At 42.7% G+C, this 19,601-nt stretch overlaps 1 protein-coding gene across 5 annotated transcripts in view; it reads right to left on the bottom strand.

Annotated features, from left to right (window-relative positions):
* The window catches only part of agap3 (ArfGAP with GTPase domain, ankyrin repeat and PH domain 3), a 130,227-nt gene that overhangs the window by 72,517 nt on the left and 38,109 nt on the right, over positions 1-19,601 (bottom strand). For 2 of the 5 annotated variants that reach the window (XM_084370184.1, XM_084370185.1), the window contains exon 1: positions 6,165-8,216. The exons of 2 other annotated variants lie outside the window; for them this stretch is intronic. In XM_084370184.1, coding sequence (XP_084226310.1) covers positions 6,165-7,764 — 1,600 coding nt within the window. In that variant the 5' untranslated portion in view covers positions 7,765-8,216. Of the gene's footprint in view, positions 1-6,164; positions 8,217-19,601 lie in introns of those variants that run through there. One more of the 5 variants, XM_084370182.1, reaches the window with a different exon arrangement.

Below are 19,601 nucleotides of genomic sequence, written 5' to 3'. Positions count from 1 at the left end.
GTATTTAGAAGGGTTTGACGTGCCGAGGGATCAATTTTAAAAGCTCAGTGTCATTTTACCTTTAATGTCATGCACACAAACACTCCTCAGTAAACCAGTGGGATTGTGTCAATCGCTTACCGACCTGGACTTGCAGAGTCATGCTATACTATAAGTTTACTGACGCTAAAAGGTCAAATGGTCAGACAGATATAGCTGTTCATAAAGAGAAACTTTGACCTTTATTTACGTTACACCCCCAAGGTGAAGCAATTGGTCTTTACATATTTTTCATCGCACTTAATTCCCAATTAGGATTCAGAAAACAAATAATTTAGTCAATCAATTCAATTAGATGCAATTCTTTTTGGGGAAGCAAAAGGGCTATAATTATTTTTTTTAATTTTCTTTTTTATCTCTGACTGGAAATTAAACATCTTTGGGTTATTGACAGTTGTTTGAACAAAAGCAATTTCAATAAGTCAGCTTAGGTTGTGGGACATTTTAAGGGGCATATTTCGGCATTTTCAGATATTTTATCAATCAATTAATCAAAAAAGTTTGTGCTCGATCGATCAGGAAGGAAACTAATTGTTGGTTGCAAACGTAAAACGCATTCAAATAAACAACCAGTGAGTAAAGACTCCTCTCTCACCCTGACTAATTTGCATATATCCAGTTTTGCTGATGTATTTACAATCACATAACTGCCAAGAAGGAAGTGAGGTAAAACAGACCTGCACAGGCCATTTCAATATAAGGTTTCCACACAGTGAAATCTCCGATGAGATTAACCTAATCCATTTTAAAAAAGACAGCCATTATGCCATTATCAGGCTTGATTCAACTTGTTTGGCTTTCCAGAGACATTTGGAGACTTTGACTGGATAATCGCACGTTGGGAAAGAGCACTCTGAAGAACAACAGAAACTCTCTGAACTAAAAACACAAATGACAACTCCACAAGCTGTGCCTGTTTCCCACAGAGATGGAGTACACTGCGATGTGTCATAACAGCTATTAGAACAAAGACCACCTTCCTGTTTTGGATCATGGCTGTCTCACCATCTGAGCCCCCCAAGAAGCAGATACCATCTCTAATACAGGAGCGTAGACTCCTCGTCTCTAGACGGCAAGGTGCGTAATACCAGGTGAGCCCCTCCACATGTCTACAAGATAACAATTAAACAGGGAGTCATCATTAGTGTAAGACTGTTTATTCCAGCAACGGTGGTTTCCCTTTGTGCCCAAGGCGATTCTAATAAGAATGACAGCAGAAACATTAACATAACCTGTCACTATAAGACACATTTCTATTTTCTCTTCAAAATTTCAGCTTAAAGAGCACATGACTCATAGCTGAGCAGACCCGAGCCAAAAACTCTACTACAATTAGAGTTAAAAAAAATAAAAACCTCAGCTTAAAATGTTATTTCTGACCTCCATTTACAAAGAGCCTCGTGCTGCTCGGGCTGTCTCACTTGTTGTGGGAGAGGAGAAAAGTGCATCCCGAACAGAAGGGCCTTTCATCGAGCATTGTGTGGCACTGAGTAGTCTTTAAACAGCACGCCTCATGTTAAGTCCTCTCAGTGTGGGTTCAACATGTCAGAACACGAGCGAAGAAGAAGACACCCATCTGATTCAGTTTTACAGCGCAGGAAACTGATCGCGGGTCACGGCTCTCTGGGAAGATGATCAGATAAGGTTGTTGCCTCATTTGCTAGGATTTCCTGTCATTTTGTCCAGACCTATTATTGTCAGATGCAATCTTCATAGCTTATAAGAAGATTTTTCTTTATATCATGATATATATAAATATATATATTCATGTATTTATTTTTTCATAATTGGAGGGTGATAACAGGTAGCAGTCACAACTGCCAATTAAGAAAAACACATTGAAAAGTTCCCATCGTAACCGCTTGACGATGCAGTAGCCGAACAATAACACGAGCCCTTCATCACGATGAATAGAAAAATAAGCAGAAACTACGGAGTGATTTGAAAAGAAAAGCGGGGAAAAAATGCTTTGTTTTCTTCAACCAGTCCACATAATCAAACTAGGCACCACTTATGCTTTCAAGGAGCATTTACACAAATTTGTGTGAATTTCTCACCGCAATCAAGCTTTTTTGTGTATTTCTCAAAATGATCAAACTAAAATCTTTTTTTTCCAGGAAAACTTCTCATGCATTTCTTCTCACGGACACACCCATCACAAATTGTAACATAGAGAAGATGCCTGACTTTTGCCATCCTTGGAGCATGTACAGTACAACCAGTGTGGTATCCGGCTTTAAAAAAAAATCCCTAATTGGATCCATGTGCTCCGTCCTTACGTCATTCTTTAAAAATGAGCATCCCCACATTACCGTGTCCCAGAATGCCTATGGAAACAGAAAGCCCTGGCACTTGTGATGCCCGGAGAGAGGACACCAGTGTCTTTGTCTCTGCAAGGGGAAAACTGCATTGCCAGCTTGTTTGTTAGGTTTTTCACTTCACTGCTCATGTCTACTCAGATAAAAATGACCATTCAGTCAGAGGGTAGTGAAGCACAATCGCCCCCCCCCCGCCTCCACTTATTCCATTTCATGAGAATAGAAAACGCAATGAGAGCAAAAAAGCGTCTGCATATGGTTGTTGGAGGTTGTGTGCGTGTGCATACATGCGAGCGCTTCTACGTGCAGTGAATCTGAAGTGGTTTTTGGTACGAGAGAGAGGACAACCTTGAGGTCTAAATTTCCACTCTAGCCCTGACGGACTTTCCAACCATGCTTTCCCACCATCATAAATTACAGAGTGGGAATTTAGCTAGCAATTAGTATTTCTACTTCCCTTATTTGCCGACCTCATGACCGACCGACATTCCGTTTCTGACTTCTTTTATCGTGCCCGTCTTGACAAAATAGTCCCGTATCATCCTGTTTTTGTGCGCTGCTCTCCAGAGCCACTTACACAGAGAACAACCCAGTCAGAGCTCTTATCTCTGCTTTCCCCGAGCTCCCAAACAACAAGCTCGTATTCCTATCAAAGGAGTAAGTGACAAACACAATCAGCAGAGAACAAGGTAAAAATCTTTATGCCATGCCAACCTAATGTGGTCTGGGTGGCCTGCCCTACTTAAAGCTCTTAAAGCCTTGCGTTGTCTGCAGACCTGCATTGATCACTTCCCTGAAAGTAAATTGGACATCCTGGTTCAAATAGGATCCTCATCTAACATGAGATTTGCAAATTAGGTTTTGAGAGGTCTTGCGGTGCAGAGCCCGCGTTGATTGGCTCAATTTGAAGAGTTAAGAGGCGGAAATGTGTCCGATTTGGCTTATCCCTTTTCTTTTTCAGCGCAAGTGAACAAACTTTGAACAAACGCTTCAGAGTTGCAATGATTAATTGATCGAAGTCGAAAATGCATTGCAAAACTACTTTTTAATCGTTTCAGTCATTTTTCAAGCACAAATGTCAAACATTTACTGGTTCCAGCTTTATAAATATTAGTTATCTATGTCTTTCTTTGTCATTTATTATAGTAATTGAAGAGTTTGGGGGAGTTTTGACTGTTAGTTGGACAAAAGAAGCAATTTGAAGATATCACTTTGGGCTCTGGGAAATTGTGATGAGTATTTTTCACAATTTTTTGACATTTCATAGACTAAACAATTAATCAATTCAACAATTGATGGTAGAAATTAGAGCCTGACCGATATATCGGCTGGCCAATGCTATCAGTCAATATTGGCCTATTCCAGATATATGGGCATCTGCCTATATATTGTCTGATATGTGGCGATATGAAAACTTTTTGTTTCGAGATTTGAGATTATGCGGCGAGAGATGCTCCTGGTAATTTATAATCATTTTCACATTGAAGTTTCACTGCACTGATGGAATGGGTACATATCCTTCCTCTGTCACAAGTATTAGATAATTACATTTGAGGAATCATTGCAAAAAGTCTGTAAATCTGAAAATATATTGGTATCGGAACTTTTACTCCCTATTATTGGTATCAGCCCCAAAAATCCAGTATTGGCCGGCTCTGGTAATAATACTTAGCAGATTTATCAAAAGTGAAAGTAATGATTAGTTACAGCTCTTCAACAGTTTGTAGACTTGCTGGTGAAAAGTTACAGAACTGCAGAACCACAGTCCTTAAGAACAACATGTACTCCTGCTAAGATTAGCAGTGGCAGATGCTCAAATATGAGTTATATTCAGTTATTAACAGATTTCCCTCTGCTGCTCATGGTCCAACTCTATCACTCAGTGATTATTCATATGATATCTTGTTGTCTCCCCATTTCTCCTGCCGCAGTGAGAGGGCATTATGACACGGTTACGGTTCGTCCCAATTTCCATGAAAGTGACTATTTGTCTTGAACATAATTACCTGCTGGGAGCGAGGCTCACCCACCTCTGCTAGTATGAATGGAATAAACAAAATGCATCTTTTAAATTAATTTTCAATCTGCAGATTCTGAAGCAGGCAGACTAATTCAAACAGCAAGGTAACGGAGATAAAGGAGATATTGTTGGCAGGAATTCACAGGAAACGGTATCAGATGAGACATAGCAAGACGCAAAGGGGAATCCATCCTCATGAATAAATTTGATGTCAGATTCAAGATAAAGGATCACACATGGGGGATTTTCTTCAAACTTTCAATGTGTAATGGCAAGTCAAGACAAGCCAGAATAAATACGCATCAGTGAGATCTTTTCTGTCGACTGGATCCCGCTGACACCTTCTGCCGAGATTTATTACAGAGTTCCATCTGCAGTCACATTCCCAATATTTCAACCATCACTAGATATGTGCATGTCTGACCACCTAGGCCTCATGCCCAGCCACCCATCCTCCAACACAAAGACCCCCAGAGAGCCCCCATCTCAGCACATGGTTCACTGATCACTCATGCCTCCACAGGCACGACAGAGTGGCTTTGTTCATCCACAGGTGGGGGTGGGGACACACCTAAGACCCCTCACCCTGCATCACCCTTCCCCCAAACCTAACACAGGATTTTAAAGTTATCAACAGGAAGCACTCGAACCGACTGTCAGCACATGTGTGTGTGTTTAGTTCAGGGGCGGAGCTTCAGCTTTCTGGATTTAATTTAGGAGCAAACACTTAGGCAGGTAGCAACAGGCGCTGAGTCCCACCCAGAACATTGAACAGCTAGCTTTACTCAGGCTGATCGGCACACCTACATTCCTGATGCCTGACTGACTGCAGGGGAATATATGGACTTGACACTTCACCACAGGAATAGGTTACCTTGGTAACATGTCATGTGAGAATACAAACAAACTGGCAGCTCAACAAGGTTGACCTCAGGTCCCATTGCGAGTGTCAAAGCATATGCATACGAATGAAAAGTCTGCTTTGCTTAAGAATAGAGGTATATGTGTGACCTGACATTCGCAGAGGGCATTAACTTGTCACAGACGACTAATTAGGTCTTCATGTGACGGTGTGAAATTGGAGCTTGGCACACAAAATGTAGCAAATCACAGCTATTAATTCAGATAGTTGCAAATATTTGCTTCCCTCCGCTTGCTCTACCAGGCAACTGGACAAACGCACTCCAGTGTCACAGTTAACCTTTAAACACAGTGCTTAAGTCGTCTTCCCTTCTCCTCATCATTACAGCATGTAAGCCCTCTTAATTTAGCCCTGCTAGGCTGCCAAATGCATCCCCATTACAGCCACTAACTGCTTTAATGCTACTGCTTTAAGCTGCGTCTCTGTGAGGCCAACACACAGCACTACTGAGACTGCGTTATGCCACAGTGACACCACTGTGAAACAAGCCAATATAATGTGTTCCTATCAGTCAGTGGTGATTTAGAATTTACTCTACTTACCTATTAATTCACTGATACTTGTAAGGCCAATTAATTGCTGAGTGAGTACATACAAAAAGGCGGTTCACATATGAAAAACACTGAAGAAATGAAGAACCCAAAATAGAAATTCCAAAAGGACTCTGTGAAACCAGACTTTTTTGAACGCCGTCCAAACTCACAACTCCCCATGTGTTTTTCATTTGCCTGTCCTTCTAAAAAAAGTGCACTTCCATGTTTCTCTTGAACTGCGGCTTTCTGTGCAGAGAAGGAAGGGAGGGGGGGGGGCTATAAATGGAGGGAACTTAGCATAGAAATAAATTCAGCAATCTCGCAGGTCTTACCTTGACCTTTGTGGGAGTCAATGCCTACCGGAGTCACTATGGAGACTGGCTGTGACTTATTATTCCCGTCCAGGGGATACTGGCCAGTGTCTGTGCTCTGGGACAGCTGGCTTTCACATTTGCCACTGCATGGCTGCTCTTTCCTCCTGAAGCGGTTTGCTATGAGCTGCCAAATGCTTAGTTCTTCCTGAACTGGTTTGGAAGACAGTTTTGTTGGACAGAGGGGTACCTCCATTACCTTGACCTTCCCCTTGCTGTGGTACTCAATGTACTGCATACCCCCATCCTCAATCTCCTCACTGGAAGTTGGAAGCATTCTTCCTGTGAGGTACGAGAAAGGCCTCGGAGGCATCGTTGTCTCTTCAGATGTACTTATAGTCCGTGAGCACTCCTTTGACTCCGTTTCTGAACCTATACTAACTTTGTCCCGGGGCCGAGTCCTCCTGATTCTCATACTGAAGCTCCGTCTTAGGGAGCTGAGTGTACTTTTTGGAGCATCAGATTTGCTTTTGGGAGGAGATTTTGAATCTTTATCACTCTCCTTGCTCTTATCTTTACCAAAAAGCCTCCAACGGAAGCCCCCTTTGAGAAAGCCTCCTCCATCGCCTCCTGCGTGGCTGCAGCTCCTCTGGCTGTCTATCTCATCATCAGAACCCCTCTTTCTCAGCTCCAGTACTGTCATACTGACAGGCCTGGGCTTCGAACTCCTCTGGCGGACCCTGGGGGTCACCTCTGCAGGGACCAAAGGCCGCTGAGCCAAGACAGAATTGAGGCCATCCACAGCCCTCAGCTCAGCCTTCCTGTTCCTGTACTGCTGGTCATTTTCAAAAATGACTGCACTCTTGACAGGGTGCTGGGTCCGGGACTCCGACAGGACTGGAACTGGGCCTGCCAGCATGCACACACTCCGGGGCCTCCGCAGCCGTCTGTCTTGATCAGGTTGAGAATCTCCTTGCTGCTTGACAGAATCGCCATACATGCTCAGTGTTCTCCTACCCAACCGAGCTTCATCCTGACGTGGCCTTCGCAGCACAGCCCGGGGCAGAGAGCTGTGTCCGGCGACGGTGCCATGTTCCCCAAAGACGAACCCCTTAGAGTGGGCAGAGTGCAACGTCGAGCTTCGAATGCGTTGCTCCTGGGTGTCTGTCTGAGCAACTAACTCTGCCACGTCTCTGTCTTGCTGTGCGGAGTTACCTGAGTTCTTCAAGGGCTGTTTCAAAAACCTGTCTGTCCTCATTTTTCCCTCCACCTCCTCTAACTCCTCCTCATTCTCCTCCAAAACTACCTCCTCTCTTTGCCTCCCAACTCTACCTGTACGGCTCAGGGAGGGCCACCTGTCGAACTCCTGTCGTGCCCTGCCTAGCTTGGGGCTTTTCTCCATTGGCACAATACTAATTAGGGCTCCTCCTGGCTGGCAATGCTCCACCAGGGTGTGGGTGACCCGGCCCATTCCCAGCTCTGGCACCGGCACATCTCCTTGTGTTTCATTCAGGATTACAGAGATGTGGTAAACGGTTTTCCCCTGCTGCTGCTGCTGCTGCTGGCCAAAAGTTGTACTCCTTGGGGTCGCTTCCACGGTCCCACTGCTAAGGAATAGCATTGCACTTCACTAACTCACACGTACATCCTCATTCACACACCAATACCAGTGTGCAGCACAAGCCAATGCTCACATTCTGCCCGGGAGTTGTTGAGATTCAGCTCATAAAGTCCTTCATTTGAAGACTAAATTCCTATGCCAGGCATAATCCTTCACCTTTGACATGAGGAAAAAAAACTTCAAACAAGTTCGAGCAAAGCCTTTCTGCCACCTGCATCCTCTGGCTCCTTTACTCAGCAGACTCACACAGGCATTTTGATGGTAGCTGCTTTCTTCTCAAACTTTGTTCTACCTGTCTTGCACAGGCGGATGAACAAAAGAAAAACAGGTTATCCACAGCTTGTTTTGTAATAAAGTCATATTTGTAATGGCTGCAAAAGTTGCAACCTAACAAAAACACTGAATCATCCTTCCTCTTTGGCAAGTTGCGAACTGTGAGCAATCCTTGTTGTTGGCGGTGCAGACAAACCCCTTAATCTCTGAGCTCTTGCCATGCAGAGCATGAGGGAGTGAGTCTCTGTTTGAACTTTCAGCTGCCTTCCAACCCCCGGGACACATGGAAAACAAGGAGTGGATCCCACAGGCATTGAACACGCCCCTCCTGATTTCTCCGGAGCTGCTAGTAGCCCCCAGAGACATAAACAGACACACAGCATGAGATGGAGAGAAGACTTTTGATTACAGCCTTGTGTAATCAGCTCAGAGACGACCAGCCATGAATAGACACAAACCACAAAAAGGGGGACACTTTCCAATGTTTAAGAAGAAGAGACAACCGACAAGTACTTTGGTAATTAATCCACATTTTGGTGACCACCAACTTGTGTTAAATTTAAAGGGCTGGCATTCCTACACTGCTTAGCTTGCACACAGCTTGATCAGATATCTTTTGATAAGAAAAAATTCTTACAGAGTATAAAAAAAAATGCCCGCCTCTCATTTGTAACATGGAGCATTCACACAACTACACACCACAGTTGGCTCCCACCACACAGCCTACACACTGTGGGAAGGCTGAAGCTTAATGGACCGAACATCCTTTACGTTTTCCTGTTCCATTTCCTCGTTTACTGAGGTGTGCTGCTCTGTGATGCATTAGAGAACCAAAATGGAGCCATCAAATACAGGGCCGTGTACTGTAAAGACCATAATCTGAATCAAGTCAGATTTCATTTGCACAACTCTGCAGCACTCTGGTGTGGATGAGGCTGGAACAGCGCCCCTTTGTGGCCGAAGAGAGAATAATGTTAGTATGAAACAAAACTGGGGGACATTTCCAAATGAGGTTACATTCATGTCAATTGAGTTAAAATTGCTATAATTTTCAGAAACAATGTTTTAATGACATAAGATCAAGTAGATTTTTCCAGGTACCTGAACTTTTATTTGAGTAAAGAGTAAAGTATCTGTACTTTCTTCTCCTTATATTTTCAAAACAGGCTTGTTACTTTAATTTAATGCATTTGAGGGGGATTATCGATTATTTACAAAGCTTTACCGACCCACAATGTCAGTATTTGACGTCCTTGGAATGAGACTACTACCAACAGCTTGAACAAATCATACTGATTCTGCCTTTAAGTTTAATCGTCTTTGAATTATATTAATGTGACGTGAGATTCAGCTTGCTCAGACAAACCCAGAAGCATGCATGGTGCATGTTCAGAATTTACAGCTTAAGAGGGTTTTAAGCAGAGAAAGCAGAAGAACAAGATGACAAGACTGACTGCTCATTCTTAGTGCGTCACTGTTGGAAATCCAGTATAACCATGAAGCCAGGAGATCAATAACATTTGATTTAAAAACTTTTTTTTTTCATAAAGCACCCTAAGGCCCTCTGGTAGCTGAATTTGATTGTTCTTCAGGTTGAAAAGAAAATAATGCTCCAAAAAGATATTAGATTAAACCTGTCTGATTCAAGGCCTTTGAACATTTCATACCATTTACAGTACGTGTGATAATGGAGGCGTTCCTCTGTGCATTTTTTCCTTTTGTGTTCTTATCAGCAGCCCGAGTGGTGTTAGAATGAAAACAATTGAAAACATTTAAAGTATTGTTACAGTTAAACCCACTGCTTTACTTCTTTGCACGTACCGAAAGCAAACATGCAAAATCAGGGAAATCTTGATGTTTTTCAGAGAGAGAGAATTTTGAGTATTACGGCTAAAATGTCAAGAGGCTTTGACGGTGAAGTTAGAGCTCATATTAAGCTGTCGACGCTCACTGCGCTGGCCTTTACCTGAGTCTAGGAAGCCGTGGTTTGGGATCATCTGAGGCTCATCATCAAGCAAGCGGTGTTTTTCGTTCCACTGGATCTGGTGGTGTCGATCTCGTCTACGACACCCAAAGCACATCAACATGGTCTACCTTTGTCCTCAAAGGGATTTCTTCCATTCAAAAGAAAAACATCCAGGTGCCTGAAACATCAAGCGTCAGTCCAAATGGTTGGTCATCTTTTCCTCCCCTCCATGGTTTTGTCTTCCTTTGCTTCCGTATCTCCCTGCGGCTCAATTCTCAGCTCCAGCATGTTAGTACTCGGTCACTTCTGTCCCTCAAAATCTCTTCTTTTGTCGGCTGCATCACGCTGTGGCTGGGATGTGCCTCCCCTGCAGTCCTGATAATGTGGTTACCAGCAGAAACCTGAGCGGTTACTGGACAGCAGTCTCAGGAAGCGGCCCAGAGAGGCCATGTGTCATGGGTCACTTGGAGTCGTTTCCTCCTGGTAATTCCTAATGCAGGTGTTTGTTAACAGGGTCCTACATAAGAGACACTGATAGGATTAAAGTTAATCCACTGTCCTGTTGTCTTTGTTGCGGTTCGGTCCAGAGGAAACCTGCGCTGTGGTAAATCCTGGGATTTCAAAGTGCTGACAAGGAAACAGAGCTGCTCTTGTGTGCCTCTCTCTGCTCCTCTGTCTCACAGCTAAATGTTTCTCCTTCTTGTAACCCTATCTTGATGGCAGCTGGGAGGGCTTTTCAGAAAAACTGGATTAGCATGTTTCGAGGTTCCTGAATTACAACTCCCGCCTCTGTATCTGTCTCTGTGTCAGGGTACACATCTGCCAGATGGTGATTGGATGTCATAACGTGTACGTTGGCCATTTATCTGTTGATCTGCATGCGTCACTGTTAAAAACGTGAGTGTGCTGTTGTTGTTTTGCCAACAGGGCTCTTACCTGACTTTGTCCTTTACCTCCCTCATGCCTGAGGCTAAATTCCTAAAGTTCTTACCAACACAAAGGTTTTTTTGTTATCAGTGTCACCTCTATCAGCAATGCCTCTTTGTCAGTAAACATCGTAAACAAAATGGATCTTGAATATCTCAAAAGCGCTCACTACTTTTCCAGCGTTTAAGAAATGCCGCATGACATCGTAAATAGACCAAGACGGAAACATCAGTCAGCCGATATCGTTTGTATCAGTGTGACTGTTTTGCATAACACGGGTGTATTTTTTATTGTTTGTTTTGTTACCTGCACCAAGGACATTTTAGAATGCACTTATTTATTTATAATGCATCTATTTATATTGTCAAGCTGTTGTCTACACAACTGTTTTTGTCTAATTTAAACATCTTTTTTTGGACTATTGTTATATTTTCATTCCATTTTACACCTGCACTATTTTGATTTTTATCATTTTTATTATCAATTTATTTTATTTTCTGTTTGATTTTATGTTATTCTGTGCTCAGGTCTCACTTAAGATCTTGATCTCACTGTGACTTCCTGATTAAATAAAAATAAATGTAATGCCTCCATTACATGTATTTATGTATATATTCTGTGTATATACAAGAATATCAGCCGGCATACTGATGTACAGTATTGGTCTGATTATAAATATACATACCATATATGTAAGTAAATTAGAATACAAGAGGAGAGATCGTTGTTTTTGTTATCTAACTGGTAAAAACACCAAATTCATTTAGAGGAGGTGTAGTTTTATTGGAAAATAGTCATTACAGTCCTTAATTTGATAATCTGTTATTTGGCCTCATCTTGTGTATTGAATTCAATAAGGCCTTATGTTATTCAAGAGTATTTGCATTTTTATTTGAGATAATCTGACACAATAGCACTCGTCTCTTCCAGAGGGAGGCAGTCACAACACTGAGGAACGCACTGATTTGAGAACATTCCTGTTAAAGTTTGAGCCAACTTTTAAAATTCAACAATCTCTCTCGGATGCTGCAGCCTGGAGGATTGTGAGTGGCCGAATTGGGGATGGTTTTCACAGCATCATCAATTACCTTCAGGGCTTAAGCGATTTTGGGGGGTTGTGATACCTTCAGAATGCCCATTAGCAGGACCACACGACTGCAGACGTGACAGATGGAACGGCACCGGGCTATTTATATAAGGGCGGGCAGACACAAACGCTTGGTGTTGTCTAGCAGGTAGCATGATGCATCCGAGGCGTGTGAGTAAAGCTTACTAACCCCTCGTCAGTATTAGAACATGAGTCAGTGTGAGGAAGACACTCTGCCATGAGGACAGTTTGCTTCCTCTGGGTAACAGGAACAGTTGATGAAGGCGGTTCCCCGACTTAGAATAATGAGCATTAGGCCGGTAGGTGGTTGTAGTTGAACACCGCCTAATTTTTCTTGTCAGTAAGGTGTCACTGACCTCATTCACAACCGCAGCACGACTCAAACCTGATGAGCATCCGGCATGTCTCCAGGACGGCAAAGAAAGACAACACCTCTGGCACCTCTGAAAGCTCAAACATGCTCAGCTGCAGAATTCAGAGGTGTTTGTTGAGAGCTTTGCATGACAAATCAGTGTCTGTCAAAGCTAGCAGCAGTGACTCACAAAGTTTAATGAGAACAATAACGTTCACAGGTATTGATGTCATGCTTTTAAATATAGCCTCATGTAAACTCGCAGGCAGCCCAACATGAAAAAGTAGAGGAAATTATTCAGAGGGATCAGAAAAAGTCCTTGATTGAAGAGACGTCTGACCTCATGGGACAGAGTCATGGTGATTAGCATCTTCACAGACCAGATACATGAGCTCTGAATCGTTAATCAACCCTGTATGAGATTCTGCCCGAGGCGTCACGCATATCAAATGACTCCTGGTGCCATCTTTTGGATTTTTAATCTAAGATGGTCATGAGCACAAAATGCAAGTAGCGGTGCTGCTCTTGGGCAGAAGATGAGAAAACGCTGAGCCTTGGTTCACACGGATACAGTGAAGCAGTAATACAAATTCTCACAGAACACTTCGAGAAACACTTTGAGGACATCGATACGGTCATGTTTAAAACATGCTGCAAACAAAGCGGCATTTAAGCTTCTTCTGTAGTGCTGCAAGTTGCTTTGTTTTGGATGAAGATGAACGTGACAAGACTGCATGTTTAAGTTTCCTCGCAGGCAGCTCATTAAAGCATTTGGAGAGAGCTTAAACCAACCATACCAAGAAGAGAGAAACTATGTCGGTCCATTGACTCCATGAATGTTCATACTGGTCTTTTTTTCCTGCTTTAATAGCATTTGAATTATTTTAATCTAATTTACTGTTAGGCCCTTACCTCCATTACTAATTTAACTGCTTTCAAATATTCAGATACAGTTATACAGTAATGTTAAGCTACATGGCTTACTGGAGAATGTATACAGCTAGTAAGCTGTTGTGAACTGTTATCAATTTAGTGATTCATAGGTTATTATTTACAGTACACACAAAGCATGTACAGTACAACAGTGTGTCCAAACTGAGTAGATTTATCCACAATGGAACAAAAAGTATGACATATATATATTTCAGAAGGTTCTGGTAACAATCCCACAATACAATGCTCCCCATTTTATATATGCATATAATACCGTTGTGCATCATAGATTAGAAGTGCCCAAAAATTTGCATTTACTGTTCACTATTGAGTAAACTGATGGGCATCTATTATAAACAACTGAGCGATATCAAATACAGCCACTGGTTCAAATATTATGGTGCAGAAACCAGAAGTATGTTTTCAGCCATACAGCAGAAAGAAATTCAGTCATCAGGGGAAAAAAATAATAGTTAAGATCATTTTTTTAAGCAAAAGTGGCAAATATTTGCTAGCATAACGGTTCACTGAAACCACGATTGATTAATTTGCAGGCTATTAGGGGATTGCTGGACTTAGGGATTTCTAGCTAGAACAGCACTTTTTCGTTTTTGAGCTCAGACCCTCGAGAAATCTGTGTGTGCGACCGCTATACGTCTGGATATATTTCCAAAGCTACAGGAACTATTTCAAAAGATTGTTGCGCCTGGCTAAAGCTTCATCATCTCAGCTGTGCATCATGGCAAACTGCATGTTTACAAGGAAGAACTGTTTAACTTCAAAAACCCTTAATCGTACAATGTTGTAATAAAATATTTTTTGTGTCCCTGCTCCGATCTGCTCCAAAATGTATTGGGCTCTTCCTTGGTCCATGCTACACGCTTCCACCAAATTTAATGAAAATCTGGCTCACAGTTTTTCCATAATCCTGCTGACAAACCAACAAACCGCCCTGCGAACGTAACCTCCTTGGCGAAGGCAATTACAGGACAAGTGTTAATGTAAGGGTTACAGCTCCACACTTAATTTACCGCATTGTGATGATAGTTTCATAACAGTAAGGTATTCCCTGAACCGATCATGTCACTGTGGAACAAATAACTGAAAACAAAAGTCTGTCACTACATCTTGAAGAAAAAAAGGGGGAATAAATTATCACAGTTAATTATAAGTGTGTGAAGTCTCTCTGGAACACTGATGTTTTCCTGGGTGTGACTATTCAGCTCTGTGTGGCACAATTAAAACGCGATGTGACCCGACTAAAAAAGCTTACACACGGGTCTGTCAAACAGCCAATTCCCTTGCAAGATCTGAATTCTAATTTGATAAAGAAGCACACGTAGGAGTGGTTGCTGTAGCTGAAAAGTGAAACCTCTCCCCTGAATTAATGTACAAGAGTATTTATTCCCAAATGTCACAACGAGAGCCGCTTGGAAACGAGATGTAAACAAACTGCAGTTTGGGTGTGACGTGAGCCAATCTGTGCATCTGTGCGTGCAGGAACACATGTACCGGTACGCGCAAAAACACACAATGAGGGCAAATATGCAAACATGTGCCTTTGATTCGCCCACACCCAGTGATTAGACACTGACCCACCGATTTTCAAAAAGACCAGACCCCCTTTCACCCTCCCCTTCTCTGCACCGACACTGAATTAATGCGTGCGACTGAATAAGTCAGGGGAATCATACACAGAGACAGAAGGGCTACAGACGGCAAAGGAAAGTTTATGATAATTGTGCTTGCAGTAGTGGTATTCAGCGTGGGCGGAGAGCTTTTTAAAATTCAGCTGCACCAGCGATGAGCATACGTCACCATTGCTCCACTGCAGAGAAAATGATAGGTTCGAGGACGTCTGTGGGAGGTTGTGAAAAAATTCCAGACGCTTCTGTCTCTAAAATTCAGGTTTTGAGAGAGAGCGGTGCGTTTGTGTAGCGCGTGCACGAGAGAGAGAGGCAGAGATGGAGAATTTCTGAGATTGAATGGGAGAGAGAGAGAGAGAGAGAGTGACAGAGTGTGTATTAGTTGCGTAACCTCAGCAGCATGAAGCCCCCCTTTTGGTAAAATGTTTGACATCCAAGATGCTCACTGCTAATTTTCCTGTTTCCTCTGACAGAAAATAAAGTGCCAAGGATCAGCGCGTGTTTGCTTTTTTGTACCTGCAAATGTACTGTACATGCATGGGTGGATGAATAGGTGGGAGTCTTGACTTTTTGACTATCGATTCCTACAACCATAACAACCGCTCTGCCAGCCAATATGTTACTACTCGTTTAATGTGTCAGATGATGAAATTCAAGGTGCGGAAAAAAAACTCTGGATGAAGTTTGCAGATCTGGCTGAAGAGAATGGAACAACAGACAAGGTCACCGTGAGCGTCAGATACTGAGAACGGGCGGGGAAGCACGAAGGAAATGTACTGGTTTGTAGAAGATGACAAAATGACCAGTGGAGGGAACGTAGGAGGAAGCTGCAGCGAGATGCACAGTTTTTACAGGCAGGTTTGTGTGGGCTGGTGGCTCCCAGTCCTCCTCCTCCTCTACACATTAGTTTGCAAACCCCCGCTCACTTCTGGTGTCATCTTTCAAAACTTGCCTCCAAATTCACTTTTATGCAATAGCTCTGATGTGGTATTGAATTCTGTAATCTTTATTATAATGTAGGAGGGGTGGTAATATCAGGATTATTTGGGGTTTTATTACACAAGAACACGGAATGACATACTGAAAGATTATCATCAGGTAGCAGGGATGAGTTATGCTTGAAACTATCCCCTGGAAGTGATGACAAATTACAGGTATAATGTCTTCAAATTGCTTCTTCTGTCCCAAAACCCAGATATTCTTCATTCACTATCATAAATGTCAGGTGAGAAACAGCCAATCCTAATATTTAAAAAGCGGAAACCAGCAAATGTTCACCATTTTTGCTTTTAAAAAAAATTACACACATTTAAACTATCACCAAAATTCTTGGCGTGAATTTTCTTTCGATCAACTTATCAATTAATCGGCATGTCGTTGCAGCTCTCGTCAGAGGTAGGGCACAGTTTGTGAGACCCATGAATCCCTTTAATCAGGCTTTTGTACAAGGACCCCCTTAGCTGCTAGACAGACAGAGCAGGGACCCCCTACCAGACATATATTGTATGAAATTCTGTCCAGTTTCTATTGCATTAAACTGTACCTACATGTATAAACAAGCAGCAGCCAGTAGTGGCACGGCTAATGTTAGCCGTGTTAGCCTCAACCCTCGCAATTTCTCGGGTGGTTTCCATGGTGCAGGGCGTAGAGTCTCTCTTGCTCGATTAACAACGAAAAGATCGACTGTGGCTCACAAAAACATCGCTACACTTGGAATAATAATACAGATGACTGGTCAAAATGTTTCAATAAGGTGTTGCTAGCTGACGAGTTTGCTGTTATGGATTACTGCAGCACAGTGACGGAAACTTGCAGCTTTGCATACGTCACTATCTTGCCCACCAATATCTATACTCTTCATGCTGAATCATATTCTTCCCCATATTTCCTTCTTCTAACATCAACATGTAATCTGTCATGCACCATCTGGCTTTCACTTGCATTCTCGTCTCACCACCATCCTGCTGCAGTTGTTAAAATAAATGGAACTGCCAATCGCAACATCAGTCAACCGCAAACTGACATGGAAACGAGAAACTATGAAGCTTAACTTCACCTCGGTTCTGATTTTTACACCCCCTTACTACCCTTCATTAGGATGCGAGTCATCACACGGGCAGCTATTATCCGTTCTCTCTGCGATTTACATGCAACACCACAAGTCTGCTGTATTTCTGTAGAAGAAGCAATATTGTCTAATTCTGTTCACTCCTCTACTTTCACTCCCTTCAAGGTTTTTCTTTGCGTGCTGTTCCAAAAAGAGGGCCAAGAATAGCGACACATTTGGGCACAAGCTCCCATGTAATTTCCCACGCCTTTTGTCTCCGTTCTTGTGCCGCCCATGCACGCTGAGACAATAAGCTGGGAGCTTCGTTATGAAGCTGACAACACGGTTTTTACAAAGAAGTCAGGAGGAGTGTCATCGTTCCTACCGATGCCCCCTCCCCCACCAGCGCTGATAACATGCATACCTATGGAGCGGCTGCCAGCTGATCTGTCACAGGAGCATTTATTTGTTTCCATCAAGCTGATGCAGTTCATGAACCTCAGGTTCGCAAAATAAAAACTCCAGTGTGAACAGATTCAGTGTTCCTCCCCTGATACTCTGCCATGTGTACTGCAAACAGTTATGCAATCAGTTGTCAACAGATAATGGCTCCAGGATAGTGACGCATCATCGATTTGGTTTTCAATGTGGGATTAATTGTTGCTATGTTCATTTAACTAGCATATCTGTGACTGATGAAAATCTCAAAACCTCAGTCTGTGAAATAGCTCTGGGAGATTTAGTTCCACAGGTGACTGACAATTAAGCCACGCTCCACCAGTTCAAGTTAAGTGGCACTCAGTGGGACAGGCACCGTGGTAACTTGGTTACTAACAATTAGCATGGTGCAGACAGAGTGAAGGGGAAGAAGGGAAGACAGGGAGGCAAACATATAAAGATAAAAAGATATAAAGAATGTACTTTTATCTCTATATCAAAAACAGCACATTGACAGATATGGATTCTCTCCCTGCAGCTCGCACAGGCCTGAAATCTGCCCGAGGCTTCAAAAGCAGGGCTTTAGCGTGAAATTGAACAACTTTAAATTCATTTATAGTGAACGTTGTGAACCTCTAGCAGAAATGACATGTCATCAGTATTCAGGATGAGAACATGTCCTGTGTCAGACAGCCAGACACAGACTCTTAGTTCCAGCTCAGTCGCCATCTGCAGCAGCTGAATGACAGAGACGTCGAGGTTGGAGAGGCCAGCAGCGCAAACATCTGTATCCTAATTGGTGAAGTTTCATGACAGCTCTATTTGTCAAAGTCCGTATGGAGCGGTTATATTACATACTCCTCGTGACATTTTTGGGTGCCCTTAACATAATGACACATCATCCTGTCCCTGCCAGGTACATCGGAGGAGGAAACATTTCATCATGCTCATTGCTTCAGTCCGGCACGACATGGGCACTAAGCAGCAGGTCAAGGTGAACCAGAAAACCTGGATGTTATTAAACCGGACGTGGAGACACTGAGCGATGGTGCACCGACTAGTATTTCCCGCAATTTGGCTCTCGAGAAATGAGGCCTGCTGGAGGGCTTTTGTTATAATGTCAACCAAGTCTGAAAGTAGAAGCAGTGAGATGACTACCTGGGATATAAGGAAGCAAACACAACAGCCTCGCCGACTCACAAACGCACCAGAAATTTTGAGAAACAGAAGCTCATCCTTGCTGTTTTTCTTCAACGTTAAATGTGAGAATATCAAAACTGCTGATCAGAAGATCTGGCTCTCCGCGGGGCACCACAGTGTGCTGAATATGCAGTTTCTGTGTCTCCATCTGATAGTTTACTGCAGAGTCTTTGTCAGGTTTTGACACTGACAGCTGAAAGATGTGAAAACATTAAACGGAATAATTGGCAAAACAAATCCTCATTCAAAAAACGGCATATTTAGAATCAGACATAATCGGAAAACACGGCCCATTTTTGTCTGTCTGAAGAAACATGAGAGTGCGAGATAAATGCTATGTGTTCAATCTGACGGAGAAAAGGGGGAAAATATAAAAATGTACTTGGACTTTATATTAACTGATATCATCTAAACTCTCGCTCTTTTTCTTAAGAATTGTTCAGGCTTACATCCAGCCTGGAGATTGATTTTTCCAAATGCTGACAAGCCGTCTTTATTAGACAAAAGGGAGTTCTCCCCTCGGGAAGTGTCAGAATCTAGTCAATTTAACAGAGGCACATATCTGCTGTACCAAAGAGATTTATTTAATAACTTCTGCAGCTCTGTGGAGAGTGTCCAAGCAGGCAGCTGCCATACCAGTACAGTTAAGACCTTGAAGCAAACATCCATGGAATGATGCAGTCATCATCTCTTGCATTTGTTGTGATGAAATGTCCTATTTCTGTGCGTCACGGTGGCAGAAACATGCTGATGTTAGGCTTAGGCTGCACTAATTTCAGTCGCTGAGCAATATGCTGAAGGTCTCAGCACCTTTCCACCTAAAACTAATCATTGGCAGCAAAGAAAATGGCATCTAAACCGCAATAAGTGGGAATTTAATGAGTAAGAGAGAAATATGCAGCACTTGAGGCCTCTCGAATACGCTTTATAACAAGAATTTTGTATGC

This window comes from Pagrus pagrus (genome assembly GCF_965226575.1).
Source record: "Pagrus pagrus genome assembly, chromosome: 12".
NCBI lineage: Eukaryota > Metazoa > Chordata > Actinopteri > Spariformes > Sparidae > Pagrus > Pagrus pagrus.
This window is presented reverse-complemented; position numbering and strand designations above follow the sequence as displayed.